General features: G+C 39.4%; 1 protein-coding gene across 4 annotated transcripts in view; it reads left to right on the forward strand.

Moving 5' to 3' along the window:
- The first annotated feature begins 1777 nt into the window (after positions 1–1777).
- The window catches only part of LOC114656842 (rho guanine nucleotide exchange factor 12-like), a 162480-nt gene continuing 148466 nt past the window's right edge, over positions 1778–15791 (forward strand). For all 4 annotated transcript variants that reach the window (XM_028808420.2, XM_028808424.2, XM_028808422.2 and 1 more), the window contains exon 1: positions 1778–3479. In XM_028808420.2, coding sequence (XP_028664253.1) covers positions 3448–3479 — 32 coding nt within the window. In that variant the 5' untranslated portion in view covers positions 1778–3447. The remainder of the gene's footprint in view (positions 3480–15791) is intronic.

A 15791-nucleotide genomic window follows, 5' to 3' on the forward strand; every position in this document is an offset into this window, starting at 1 on the left:
GCAGGAGACCACCCAAGGTGCCACTCCTGTCAGCTAAGAACAGGCAATTGAGGCCACAATTCGCACAGGCTTACCAAAATTGGGAGATATTTTCTTGGAACACTTTTAGCCCATTAGTACCAACTTAGCATCATTTAAATGCCACGTCCATCCCTTTATGACCGTAGTGTACCATCTTGTGATGACTACTTCCAGCAGGATAACTCACCATGTCACAAAGCTCAGATCACCTCAAACTGGTTCACTGTACTCAAAAGGCCTCCACAGTCAGAAGATCTCAATCCAATAGACATCCTTTGGAATGTGGCGGAATGGGAAAGTCACATCATGGATGTACAGCCAACAAATCTGCAGCTACTGCGTGATACTATCATGTCAATATGGACCAAAATCCCTGAGGAATTTTTTCAGCACCTTGTTGAATCAATGCCACTATATACTGTATATAGTGGCATTGATATATATATATATAGTCAAAGAAAACAGATGCAATATTTGGGGTAGCAAGCGGGTCACAACCCCATTTAATTAGCAGAAATATAAATGAAAACAGTCCCACTGGACACAGAAACAAAATAACAAGGCTTGCGCACCTTGCATGTTTTAACAGTAACGATTCAAAGAGCTCTGTCTCCTTTGCTGCCTCGGGTCCAAAAGACGTCATTCTCACTTCACCTTGGAAAAGGAAGGGCTATGTGTCATCTTTTAGCAATTGGGAGAACAAAAGACATGGTTATTGACAGCACCCCCACCTGCCTGGCAGTGGTATTATTTGGCATACTCCGCCAAGCATGCATGTGTAACACTATATTATATATATATATATATATATATATATACACTGTATATAAAACAACTACTTGTGGAAGTGTGTGTGTCTGTCCGGCCCGGAAGTGAGAGGTGGAGTTGGGGTAAGGGCTCTGCCTCCAAGGAAACAGCCACTAATAACACAAGCAAGGCCAGCACTTCAGCAAAATGAAACCTTTGAAGAAAGACAAAGTCGCTTAGCCGCTAACATTGGCAAAACATTATCCTTTTTACTTTTACTCCTTCCGCTAATGCACAAGTGATGCAAGCACGTCCGTAAAATGAATCCTCCTAGGAGAGAGATGCCCAGAATAGTTACTTTCAATTGCCTGACATCTCTACATTTCAGTTTTTTTCCTGACAATTTCAATAGTTTCTAGGACCTTGGGTTTTTTACAGCACCAGCTTACACAGCTAGTGTATATATATATATATATATATATATATATATATAAAATCACATATATACATCCGTCTCCATTGTCAAAATCACTTTTCTGGAATCCGTGCGCATTTAAACCTATACATAATGAAGTCTTTGTTGGGACATGATGACTAATATAAAAAACTTTGAAAAGTGATGGAAAAGGTATGGCCTAGTGGTTTAGGAACAAAGACATATTGCGCTGCTTTCCCCCCCAAGAATCCTAAGTACGAATATCTGTTTACTTCAGATCTAATTAACAGCAAAAAATGCCTAGAAGTGGCATTGCCGTGGTGTCTGCAATAAAAGGCACTATATAAGCATTATCACGTGTAAACATGTAAATTGCATAAATGAACAGGCAAGGCTTTGTGAAGGTTCGTCGGGATCGCCGAAATGGAAATCCTTTAACCAGAAATACCGCCGATGGTGCAGCAAAAGAAGGCAGGTCGCAGTAAACAGGAAAGTGGATTTTGTCAGCCGGTTCCCGTCATCACGTGCTTTCTCTTTGGGACGCGGGATTATTTTTTTTTTTCTCTGGTCTGAGCGGAAGTAGACGTGGGAAGCCAAGGCAGTGAAAGGCCCAGGCGGATGGATTGGGAAGGTATCGGTGCTTTTGCGGAAAGTCGGACACAATTTTCTCAAAACGAGAAATGTGATTTACAGTGAGTGGCGTGCAGAATAGCATTTTATGAAGAAGAACGTGTGAAATTCGAGCTAGTGAAATGAGGTGTGCACACGAATCCCGAAGGCCGGCCGAGAGAGAGTAACAGCACTGTGGATTTTAAAAACATCATGGAGACGCGGAGAGACAACAAGTGAGAGGAGCACTTTGGGAGTCCGTTTTTCACCTTTTAGGCAGACTTTTTTTTATACTTTTACTATTTTCCTGGAATACCGAGTTGAACGGCGTTTTAAAATAACGTTTTTTGATTTATTTTTTATTACCGCTCTAAACTGCTCCGTCTTATCGAGAGCCTCCTCCGTCCCTCCCCAGTGGGGGTGAGCGAAAAGTTTGTGGAGGAGAGCGAACGAGAACGCGGCGGCGACTCAAAAGGCGCATCAAAGGAGAAGGATCCCCCCACAACTAACAAGCGAAAGCACTGCTCATGTTTCCCTATTTCATTTCCACCGGAGTACCGGGAACATTGTGTAGAAGGACAAGAGAGTCTGGAAGATAATTCATATTTTGTTTGTTGGAGGAAGGGGAAAAAAGGGTCGGATTGCGAGAGCTGAGATTTATTTAAATCGACAAACATTCTTTTCAATGGGGACTCATCCCGAAATGGAGTTTGGATACACGCTGTGCGAACGTTTGCTTTAGAATCTTATGAAGAAAGTGGGGTTTCCGTCAAAAAGAAAGAAGAAAAAGAGAGCGCGCGAGAGTCGCGCGCACCCCTGCTCTCACACTCGCGCCCTTGTCTCTGTCTCGCGCGCGCTCTCGCTCAATCCGCAGCCCTCACCCTTGCAAGTTTTCCGTGCGTACACGCGCACTCCATCTCCATCAGCTGCCTCCTCCTCCTCTTCGCTAGTCTCCCGGCGTGCACGCGTGCACTCCCTCCCGGATCAGACGGGGCTGCGATGGGAAGTCGCCCTCTGCTTCCATTCTAACAACAAAAGCAGATTGCGGGGGGCATGATGGCCGAAGTCGTTCCCATTTGAAGGAACTGGAGGATCTACGAGCGACATGCAGTGACCCGGCTGGCTGAGCCGAGCCACGCTGCGCTCACCCTGTCTGCTTGTTTGTTTTTGTTTGTTCTTGGGTGCTGCCAAGAAGACAAAATTGACAAAAGGGATTAAACTGCCGGGACACACAAAAGGCGATTTGTCCCAGAATCTTCACCGTTTTTTTGGGGGGTTTGTTTTAATTTATTTATTTATTATTTTTTTTCGGAGTGCAACACCGAGAGACCTGGCTCATCCGTTACACGTTGGATGTGCGTGGATAGAAACGAGACCTCCACGTGCAAAAAGCCTTTGCAGTGTTTTTAACACAAACTGACTTCTTGTATGGACCTGCGTTGCCAAATTGCTTACATCGCCATCATTTTGAAGGATCTTTTCTAAAAGGCTCTGATTTACTGTTGGGAAGCCTCCGGCTTTGGATTGTTCGACTTTTGTTATTCTTTTGTGGGGTGGGTGGGAATTTGGTGGTTAAAATGCAAATTGGATAAAAAAAAAGCCCCGAAGTAAAACTAAGAACCAGAGAGAGCCCAATGAGCGGCACACAGTCTACAATCACTGACAGGTACGTGAAACCATAAAAAAAAGTGGGTGAGGGCAATAGGGGCGTGGTTTGCATGACCCCCCCAACCATCATTAAGTTATGCTCAATTTTTGTTATCAGGACGTTAAAGGGAGGCGAATCTGCAGTACTGGCGAGTTTTGGATATGGATGCCGACAAGAGCGTGTTGTTGGTAAATCTGTAATTTATGTCTGGCCGTCATGTAGCATGCAGTGAAAGAGAGTCGAGATATGCTAAGAATGCGCGCTCTTGAGTGGTCGCACTGACGCAGATTTGGCGCGGTAGCGCGCACGCAAGCTTTAGTCTCTTATAGGTAAGGGTTTGTGATCAAAATAAAGAGGGGAGATAAGCGTACACGTGTTTGGGAATGTCAATTGTGCTACATGTTTGTGCGTCTATGTGTGTATATATGAAGATATACTGTGTGAAGTTGGTCCTGGTTCTTTGTGCAGTAAATGGAAGTGTGCTTATTTTGAACCATGTCTGGCTCTGAGTTTCAAACAGGCAGGAATTACATCTGACTGCTTCAGTTAGTTATTTGCTAATGTTGTGCCTAATGAATGGCATAATTTTCCACCATGAGATACTAATTATTGTACAGTATTTTATGATGTTTATAGTTTCATTGCATTATTTGTTTCCATTTTATTTGTAACACCAATTTATTTTATAATGTATCATTGGACAAGTACTAGTAGGTTTTTAAATAGGCATAACTTTCCAGACCTGCTTGTGGTTTGGGGCAAATCGAGCAAATTGCAGCATCACTGAGCACAAGGCAGTAACAAACTTTTGAATGAGTGACAATCCATCAGAGGGCCCACATGCAGCTTTGACACTTTGAACAGAGTAAACTGAAATCATGTAATGAAGCATAGTTTAGTGCAGTTCAGAGGTAATACAAGAAGAGCGATTCTTTGACATGAGCTTAAAGAGCAGTGCAGTGGATGCTTACTAAAAGAACTGAGGTTTAGACTCCAAGACAGATTAAGCCTTTCAACGTCATCTATCTATACATCATTTCCTGGATGGGCAGTGGTTTTACTCTTCAGTGTTAGAAACTGTGAGAATGTGAATGTGGGAGGTTTTCAATGTTAGTATTTTGGGATAGTACTGCAGGATGTTCTGCTCAACCTCTTCCTCTTCCAAATACAACAGGCAATGCTGCTTGTCCACTGCTTTTCTATTTTCCCAGTGCAGATACACTTTATCCTTCATGAGCTTCAGTTTTTGGTAGTGTTAGTACAGACTGATCTGCCACAGCTGTAATCCTTTAGCAGGATCAGGTATACTGTCAGGGTGTATAGTCCTACTGCATTTGTTCTCTTGTTTGTGCTACTTTTTGGCAACACATGCTTTTTTTGACTTGTTCTGCCATAATAGTGATATTTCTTCCTTTTATGTCCTCTGCCACTTTTTCTGTCTTGTCATTTTGTGTACTTCCTCTTGGTCTCATTTCTACCATCATCATTAATAATTGACCTCATCTTGTTAATTATTGAGCATTTTGCTAGAGAAAAAGGTATAACTTGATTGTGAGAAAGTGCTGTAGAGTCCAATACTTAAAGTTAATTTAACAATGTTTATTAAAAGCATGGGTGAAATAAGGGGTCCTGAGCATAAATGTAATGTTGGTGGAACATAATGAAGAAATGTAGTTTCCACGTCGTGGAAGCCACAAAATACAATCATAAGAAATCTGACAAATGAGAGGCAACCATGCACTTCTTCAAGCCCGTTTGTTTAGCTAATACCTAAGCTTTCCCAATATCTCATCCAGATTCTTCTCAATGGTTGTCAATGTTTCTGTTTCAACTACACGCCTAGGTAGTTTGTTCCAGATTTGCATAACTCGCTGCATAAAGAAGAGCTTCCTGCCTTGTACTAAGTGCACTTTATCTTACTTGATACCAGTGGAAATTTTGTGATTAATCCTTAAGCTGATAGAATTCTGTTGGATCTGCTTTATCAGCGACATTGAGGATTTTGAAGACATGAATTATGTCTCCATGTTGTCTCCTCTGTTCAAGACTAAACAGGTTTAATTATTTGATTCTGTCAGAATATGACATATTCTTAAGTCCTGGTATGCACTGATTTGCTCTCCTCTGCATAGCTTCAAGTGCTGCGGTGTCTTTCAAGTAGATTGGTGACCAGAACTTCACATTATACTTGAGATGCAGTCTACACTAGTTCAACGTCCCTTGATTTATATTCAGTAGTTTTCTGATATAGCCATACATTTTTTTTGCCTTATTGATTGTTTCTGCACATTGACTAACAAACACCTAAATCATTCTGAAAAGTTGCTTGCTGTTGGACAGTGTCTCCCATCTTGTATTTTATAATTGATGTTCATTTTGCCCATGTGTAACACTTTTCCACCTTAATTAGTACTAGGGTGTTGTACCGTGTTAGCCATTATGAATGTAGAGAAAAGCCTTGCCTGAAGAAGGGGCCTGAGTTGCCTCGAAAGCTTGCATATTGTAATCTTTTTAGTTAGCCAATAAAAGGTGTAATTTTGCTTGGCTTTTCTCTACCATCTTAATTAGAAATGTTTACCATGAATTGTGCATGCCTCCAGAGCCTTGCCAATCAAGTTGTACAGATCTTTGCCCTCATACTTTCGAACACATAGGTATCTTAGTATTTTTAAATTATAATGGGCACAGTGCTCTTAAAGTGAATGGATGTGTGAAGGAATGATTTGTGACTATCAGGGTAGCAACCAAACAAAGCATATATCTGCAGCTATAGGTACAAACCAGGAACCAGTTATGGACAGGATGCCAGGAATTAATGGGACATGTTAATTTGCAGACCCTCAACAGTCTTCTCTCTTCTTAGCATCACATTTCTCAGTATTGAAGGAAACCTGTGTAGCCGTGTGGAGAACATGCAAACTTGACTTGGATGTCTGTGGTCTTAATTTATTTTTTTTTCGACTGATCCATTTATTCCCCTAATGAAAGGGTATAACGGTGTAATATGGGAATAGGTATGATCTTACGTGGAAGTGAAGTGTACTGTACCTGTATTAATAATGTCAGCATAGAATATCAAGGTCCTGTTCACTGGCAGCTGCTTTAATAAGTTGTTTTCTTTAATGTGTTATGAGGATGTATGTAATTTGTTTTTCCAGGATAGGACAGCAGTGGAAATACTGCTCCCCCGTACAATAACCTGCATCGAAATCAACATTTATATACTACTGAGTTTTCACATGGCTTTTGTTTTGGGTATTGTGGCTTTCTCCCATGTGATAAAACATATAAGCTTGGCTTACTTTTAGCTAGTGACTTGTGAAGATACAGTACAGCATGTGTGAAAGGCACTGTCCATGTTTGTTTGGTTCCTGCCTTGAATCTGAGGTTGTCATTACATGTATTGTTTTCCAGTAAAAATGGCATTAATAAGCCTGTATATTACACTATGGTTCTCCATCACGTTGCCCATTCTGCAGCTTTAATGTTATGTCAAGTTTAACATCTTGGTATTTTGAAATGTTAGAGTAATTCGGGTAGGGTGGATTCATTTTTTTTGCATGAGCATTTCAGTTTTCCCAGAACATAGTGGATTTAATGTTTACTTGAAAACTAGGACTTCTCAGTTTTTGCCTAACGAGCAAAAAGTGCACATTTGGCAGCAGCAACTAATTTTGCCTTTCAACTCATTTTGACATTAAATACTTCAGAAGTGCTGGTCCTCTAATTTCTAGTGGAACAGTTTCTGGTGGGATATACACAATTCTTGTAGACCTCTTTCACACACTTGTTTTGTTACATTTATTACCTGAAATTGGCTTATTGATTCATGTAATTTTCACCTGTTCCTTGTTCAAACACTTTTTCTGTTAGAAAGTTCAATATATTCAATTTTCTTGGTGTAGTGTATCATTCAAGTTCCTTGTTATATTTGCCCATATTATATTTTTACATCTACTTGTACAACATTTATTTTGAAAGCAAACCCTATTTGTGATTTTAAATGTGGATGCCTTATGGAATAATCATGTTGTTAATGGAAAAATACTAAGTGTAATTGAATCATAATGAACACCACCCAAAGTTCTTTTTCATACATTATAGTTCTAACCTGCTTCTTTAAGTGGAGCCAGTGATCTAGGAATATAATGTATACATTATTTTACAGTTGTGCAGCAGGCATTGCACCCTCAAGAACACGCCTGCCTACTTGTCTAAGTGGTGGATTATTCACCTGATCAAAATGTTTTGTTTACATTGAGACAATAATGGGGTATGACCTCTTTTCGTAAATCGCTTTAGTCCTCATGGAGTCCTTTATACAGTGTAGCCATTCTTGCAGCCCTAGATGGGCTTTTTTGCCTTGCTGTGGTCTTCCAAAGTAAGTGGTGTAGAGATATCAATGTAATTGTGGATACCATTTTGGAGCTTTTCTAATGAGAAATGTGGATAATTTCTAAACAACGCATAACTCATCCTTAAAAGTTTTATTTTTTTAATTTTACTTCAAGGTTTGTTAGGTTATTCAAATAATTAACAAAGATTACAGCGCCCAAGGGCTTTTGACAGTGAAATGGAGTGAATCTGAAAAGTTTTAACATTAGTGTTTCCTTAATCTTCTGTGACTTTGCTATATATTTACATTAAGGGAGTTAGTTATAAGTCAGTGTTTTAAGAGCAGTGTCTTGCAAATGACAGTGACTGAAAGCATCCAAATTTTAGTTATAGTCTTATCTAACTTATGATTTACTTCCCCCTCTGAAATATAAAACATATGCAAATGAATGACAGCTTAGATAGGTGACATTGTGTTTCCTCATGCCATGCAATGTAAAGTGTTATATAAACAAAAGTGATAGCATGCAAAAAAAAAAAATTGTATTTCACTTTTACTTAAGGCTGTTAGTTTTTGGTATTGCAGATGTTTTAGCAAGGAGCGATTTTATTTCATCCACTTGTGGTTTAACCCCAATTTTATTTTACCAGTGCTTTTGAGACATTTCCACTGTGACCCTTAGGATATTAAATACAGCATCATTCTGTGACTAGGAATCCTGTAATAACTTACAAGTCATATTTCAGAAATCATTGTTAGTTTATATTGACTTTTCAAAATTTTAAGGAGCTCAGTTATTGAAATGTTAATGCAATTAATTGCTAACTTGGGCTTTGAATTGTAAACCCTAACATGACACCTGTGTTGTTTGTAATGCCTTTTGAAGAATGTTATCTTTACATTCTTCATTGCTTATTTCAGGTGTTTTCTTTTAAAGCTCCCTCCGTTCATTGCAAAATTTGCTGCATTAAATTGCAGTTTGTTTTTCTCTTTATTTTAAGGAACACCTTGTTTTGCATAAGGTTGTCTGACAAATGTATTTATTAATTGGGTCTTGTTGGTGCAGGTTTCTGGCATCTTTCAGAAAGAGTCATCAATTAAATCATTACAGGTTTAAAAAATTCCCCTGCATTTTCTTTTTATCAGGTCATAACCTTACCAGAATTTAGTTCCCCATACAAATGCATACTCTGTTTTCCGGTTTTGTGGCACAGCACACGTGATATCAGATGAAACCAAGATGTAAATGTGCCCAAATAGATTTTCAGGCCAAAAATGCATCAGTACATTGAAAATTATTGCTGCAAACGCGAAGAGAGGAAATTCAAGGGCACATTGCCAAATTTGAAATGTCCAAGTAATGGCCATTAAATGGACATAAAGAGAGGCTTCCTGGGTGTTTAGTTTCCTTTAGAACAAAAACTCCTAAAAGCTGATCATGTAAAGAAATGTTTAAGTTTTTGAAACTTGACAGATTTTAATTTTTAGCATCTCTTCCATTCAAACTTTCGGTTTTGTATTTTCTGTCCTCAGAATAGTAGTCTCTTCTAAATCATGTATGGTATGTCCTCGGACCATTTCTGAGTGTTTTAACATGCAGGCCCCCATGCTTCCAGCCTGATATGGTTAAATTTCTTCAGCAACATCTATGGGTTCAAGCTAGATGTGTGTTTTTTTTTTTTTTTTTTTTTTTTTTTTTTTCTTCGCTAGTCCCATCACATTTCACTTGGATATGCCTCTGTTAGTGGCAAAAAATGCTCAGTCATTAGCCAGGTTTCCATCCAAGGAGTTTTTGCGAAAACATATTTAGCGCTTCAAATTTTTTTACCGATATAGCTGATGGAAATGCTAATTATCGATTAAAATGTTGTACATGTCGACATAATATTTTTCCCTTTAACTTTAGCGCATAAATTCCATATCGATACTTCAGATGTCGCAAAAACTACATTGGAAACACTTTTTGTCGGAAAAAAGGGCTTTAGCGCAAATAAATGTGTCACATTTTCATCACGTGCAATCAAAACGAGAATGGCGGAACGGTTCTCATGGTCTGATGAAGAGAGTTTTTTTTGATTAAACGTCGTTATTTTGTATTAATTCAAATTTCAGTTTTAATTAAAAACCTTAAGGGAAGCAGGTTAATTCAGTTGTTATCGCACTGAGAAGGGATGTTGAAAGGTAGGCTCACCTGTACAGATCCGATGCTGCAAACACAGCTGCACCATGGGCACTTCCAGGAGTGCCAACGCAAATGTCTCGTATCATGCACCTGTCATCAACAAGGGCCTGGAGAACAATAGATGGCCACCCTTTGCGATTAATGTAATCGCGGTAGCCTTTCGTCGGGGGAAGAATAGGCACATGTGTGCCATCCAGCGCACCGTAAATCTGTGGCACAAGATGCACCAAGGAATTGCGGTATGCAATTTCATTGGCCTCCGCTACAGTCGGAAGTCTGATATAACGCCGCATTAATTTTTCTTTAATAGCGGTGCACACAGCATATACACATCGATGGACGGTAGTTTTACTAACCCCGAAAGTTTCTCCAACTACTCTATACTCGGCGCAGGTTGCCAGCTTGTAAAGGGCGATGGCAATCCGCTTTTGGGTTGGAACCAGTGGTCGGTGGCAACCTGTGATGGGCGCAACATCAGGACTGATGAATCCACACAACATCTCAAACGTCGGCCGTGTCATTATAAAATGTTGCAGCCAGAGATTTTCTGTTAAGTGTTTCTCCACCACCTCCTCCCAGAAGGTCTTATTCCGTCGTCTCTCCCATACCCGTGGGTTTCGTCGCACTGGGGTACTTTCTTCAAGCTCTAGGGCTATCAGACAAGCAACTGTTTCATTCTGCTGTCGTCTTCGGATATTATGTACAATTCCAATTATTTGTGAAACTGAAATAACAGTATGCTGGCAAATTTCAAAAAACTGTCTAAATAATCTCTCCATTTCTTTGTTTCTTTGTTTAGTGGAGGGGGTGTAACGTGGAAAACAAAAGGTAGATAATTTGCGACATACACAAAATTATGTATGGAAACGGCTCAAGGGCAGATTTTTTTCGCGATACAACAAAAGTTATGCGACAGTTCGTTTTGGGGGGGATGACGTCATCACGCACACCATTTTATCGATAAAAAGCCAGTTTGATGGAAACAGGCTGGAGACAGCAAATTTCGCACATTTTTTTTACGTATATTCTGTTTGTCGATAACAAAACGTCGCAAAAAACTGGATGGAAACTTAGCTACAGTGTCCTTTGTAATTTCTCATTTCTTTGGTTATTCAGCACATTACATTATTATTGAGAAAACAAAGAAAAAGTCGTTATTTTTGCCCAGCACACAAGCATTTTAGATTTATATGAAAAGGTGAACATGATCCAAAAATAGATTGACATATTCTTCGTATAGAAGTTTTTCTTGGCATATACACTTTACTATTTTAGATTAATCCAACTTTTTTATTGGTACCATGTGTCTGCTTTTTTAGGCATTCAAATTTCCCCCCATACATGCTTGAAATTTGAGGAAGACTTTTTGTGCACTGTTGGTTAGCCTATCGCAAATAAATGAGTGTTTGCATGAATGTGCCCTGCAGTTTCCTAGCACCACATCCAGGTCTGGGCACCTGTCTTGTGGCTCAGTGCTGCTATAATATGTTGTTAGGGGCCAAAACTCCATAGTTGGATCAACCTGTTAAAATGAATTTTATATATAAATAATGTGTATACACACACACACACACACACACAATATATGTATATAAATTTTTTTAACTTTACGTAGAATCAAATGTAAATGTTTAATTTCATTTTTCATAAGTGCAGACTGATAAATCTATATGCATTAACAAAAGTTAACTAATTTATTGCCAAAATGGTTTTATGTATGAGGATATTTATCCTTATACATGTATAGATGTTGACCTTTGAATAATAAGAAAAACTTGCCCACCTCAAACTCCCCCCAACCCCCCAACAGAAGCTGCTGCCATGGCATTCCAAATACTGACCAGGTGACAGACTGTCTTCATAATTATTAGTACTTCATCCCCTTGCCTGCTGCGGGGTATGCTGTCTCTAATTAGATTAGAATTCAGCCAGCAATAAACTGCAGAATTAGAGAAAGACACTTAACTGTATTAGTTCTGACAAGCATTGTCTATACTGTGTGGCAATGCAGTTTACAACTTCCTTTTCCACATATTTGTGAGTGCAAAGACAATAATTTGCCATCTTTCTCCTCGTACCTAAGAATCAACTAAAACAGTCTTCCTTTAAAGGAATAAGGTAATTAATTATGTGAGATGCCAAGCAGAAATGACAGAGAAATAACTCTCAACAGAGGTTATTCCTTTATTTATAGTCATGCTTTTATTCACAGAGTTAGCTTTCTTATACTGTATAGTGTATAGTATGTAGTTGTATGCCACTATGTTTTGCTGCTGTCTCCAATTTTTGAGGATCAACTTTATGGAATTGTTAATGCAGGGGGATTCTGGACACCTGAAAATGTTCCAAGATTTTTTGATCATCTGTTTTCTGTCCATCCATTTTCCACCACTTATCCACATCTGAGGGCAGCAGTCTGAGCAAAGATGTCCAGATGTCCCTTTTTCCAGCCACCTCTTCTGTTGGGAGGCGTTCCCAGGCCAGCTGGAAGAGATTATTGTCCTTGAAGTCTTCTCCCAGTTGGACATGCTTGAAAACACCTCCCCAGGAAGGTGTTAATCTAATGCTTAAATAACCTGAACTGGCTCCATTCAATGGGGAGGAGCAGTGGCCCTGCTTTGAGCTCCTCACTCTATCTCTAAGGCTGTGAAGGAAGCTAATTTCTACCATTATATCTGAAAGCTAGTTCTTTTGGTCACTACCTAAGGCTCATGACTATAGGTGAAAGCAGGAACTTAGATTGACTGACATATCAAGATTATTGCATTTCAGCTCAGCTCTCTCTCGTCACCACTACTGACCAGTACAACATCCTCACGATTGTGCACACTGCTTCAATCTTTCTGTTTACCTCCCACTGCCTCTTTCTCTCACTCGTGAAACAAGAGCCCAAGATGCTTAAAACTCCTCCACTTGAGACAGCACCTCATCCCCAGCCTGAAAGGGGCACTCCACCCTTTCCCAGCTGAGAATCATGACCTTAGACTTGGAGGCGCTTATCCTCATCCCCTCAGTTCTAGGGACTGAATAGCCCGTAATAGCAGGCCTCGGACTCCATACACCCAAAGCACCCCCTATAGGGAACCTCGAGAGATGTGGTCATATGCCTTTTTCAAGTCCAAAAAACATAAATAGATTGGTTGGATTTTCTTGCGTGAACTCTCCAGATTCCTTGTGATGGTAAAATGCTGGTTCATTTTTCCACAAACAGGGCAAAATCCTCATTGTTCCTTCTGGATCCTAGGTTCAACCAACAGTCTGGGTCCTCCTTTCCAGAATCCTGGCATAGGCCTTTCTAGGGAGTTTGAGGAGTGTGGTCCCCCTAAAATAGGAACACCCCTTCTGGTAGTGCTGGATCAGTACTAAAGTTTTGAGTACCGTATTGGTACCAGCTTTTGGACCTCACTAGTTCTACCAAAATGGCCCTGAAGGAAATAATGTATAACCCCAAATCCCCAATTATATTTCAGCCACCTATTGGGCAGGACTGTGCACCGCTTCCTTCCTTGATATCCCTGTAGTCCCAATCGTTTTAAAGTAATATGGGTCTCATGTGAAGTCCTGGTCTCATCCAAAGTGTGCAGTTTCGGCCCGTAAAGTCTACTGAAAATCCTGAAATACGGGTACCATACTGTTTTACAATTTGGGGGTTTTGGTATTTTTTTTTTTTCCCCTCAGTACCTGTATACAACACAACTGTCCACGACCTCAATGCAATGTCTGCAAACATGATGTAGAAAAGATATAGAAATTTCTTGACTGTGAGTTGATGAGCAGTTTTAGTAATTATTAAATGAGTTTGCAGAAACTGAGCAGTGAGATGTTTTGAAGGATAATGTTTTTATTTTGAGATGTAGTTTGGTCTCTCTGGTCTTCTGGAAACTAGCACTTTCAAGTGTAAAATTTAATGCAGAAAATCGATGGATTTGTTGAAGGAGCACCCTCTCATTGCATATTATAGTACTGGAAAATCTACACACATTGCAGCCTTGTGTCTTGACTACTAAACGAGTCACCACATCTGACTTTGTGGTAGATGCTTCAAATGTTTGTTTTGTTGGAAGATTTATGTAATGTGCTATATGTAAACTAATTGTGTGCTTCTGTTAACCCCTCTGCCAGCTAATCAGATGAGTTGCTTTCTTAAGCAGATCTAGTAGTCTGTCTGGTAATCTTGACTTTTGAAAATTAACTTCTAGATTTGCATAGTGTGGTCACAGTGCACCCACAGTAAGGGGATGTGGTTAGTCATTTGTGGCACACCTCAATAGACTAATGCACTTGTTCATGGCCTTTTGTCTTCTAAGCATTTTATTCATGATAATACTCATTAATGAAAAAGAGGAGAGCCACATGGAAGCTGCACATTCATTGCCTTACTTCAGCACAAATGCTTAGGACGGCTTTTCGTGACAGTGTATGGAAAAACCAAACAAGATGCACTCGGTAGACAGTAGGCCATTTTCTGTTGCAGAACTTAACGCCTAGGAACTTGCAGTGAAGGCTGAAGACCATCATGTACCGGTAACCATTTTTTCTCTAACGCTGCTTATGTTAGGACGGTCTTGTGACCATGTGAAGGTCTGAACCAGTACTAATTTATTTTAGCCATTAATCAATTAATTTCCCTGTTGTTGGAGCTTGAATACAAGTGGCTGTTTTACTGTTGAGTTTTAGTGCATTTATATAAAGGGAAAAATGTAAATAATGAAAGAAAATAGCAGAGAAATAGTTGTAATTTTTTTTTGAAATTCATCACCTAATTACATTTCCATTTTTACATTCTAGGGAGGCTCCAATCATTTTTTTTTTTTTTTTTTTTTTTTTTTTTTTAGGGCTGATACAAATCGCTGATATTTTACTGAGTTCACTGATTTTGATACTGATTCAGATTTTTATTTTTTTCCTTCATAGCCCAGATGTAGCCTTATGTTTTATAATAAAGTGGTTGGTTTGGTATTTTATAATTAAACTATAAACCACAGGTGTTAAGTGTTCATTTTGTTTTTAACAAAGTTAAATTCTATAGGCTTATTGCTCACTGACCATTAAAAACTAAAATAAATTCCCTTAAGCTACATATTTTCTTAAACTAATAAAATATGTGCAGAAAATCCATCCATCCATTATCCAACCCGCTATATCCTAACTACAGGGTCACGGGGGTCTGCTGGAGCCAATCCCAGCCAACACAGGGCACAAGGCAGGAAACATACCCCAGGCAGGGCACCAGCCCTCCACAGGGCACACACACACACACACCCACACACCAAGGACAATTTAGAATCGCCAATGCACCTAACCTACATGTCTTTGGACTGTTGGAGGAAACCGGAGTACCCGGAGGAAACCCACGCAGACATGGGTAGAACATGCAGACTCCACTGAGGGAGGACCCGGGAAGCGAACCCAGGTCTCCTAACTGTGAGGCAGCAGCGCTACCCACTGTGCCACCCCGTGCAGAAAATATTTATCCATAATACATATGGCTATAAAGAAAATGCTTCTCAGAATTCCAAGCTCATATTGTTTATTTTTTTCAGTAATGTATTTATCTGGAACAAAGCTTAATTTAATAAAAGTAACTTGCACTATTTGTCTAACTATATATATTTCTCACACATTAATTCAATCAATTGATATTGGCAGTTAAACACTACTCAGTTATGAATATACATGAACTTATAGGTTTTAATCTTTTATATAATCATTAAATGTACTGTAGCTTTTTTTCTGTTAAAATATATATTTGCTATATTTATATAGTGTTTTTTTTCTTTCCCCCCTACTGTAGCAGCTAGACATTCCTAAT

Source organism: Erpetoichthys calabaricus, chromosome 9 (genome assembly GCF_900747795.2).
Source record: "Erpetoichthys calabaricus chromosome 9, fErpCal1.3, whole genome shotgun sequence".
In the NCBI taxonomy this organism is placed as follows: Eukaryota; Metazoa; Chordata; class Cladistia; order Polypteriformes; family Polypteridae; genus Erpetoichthys; species Erpetoichthys calabaricus.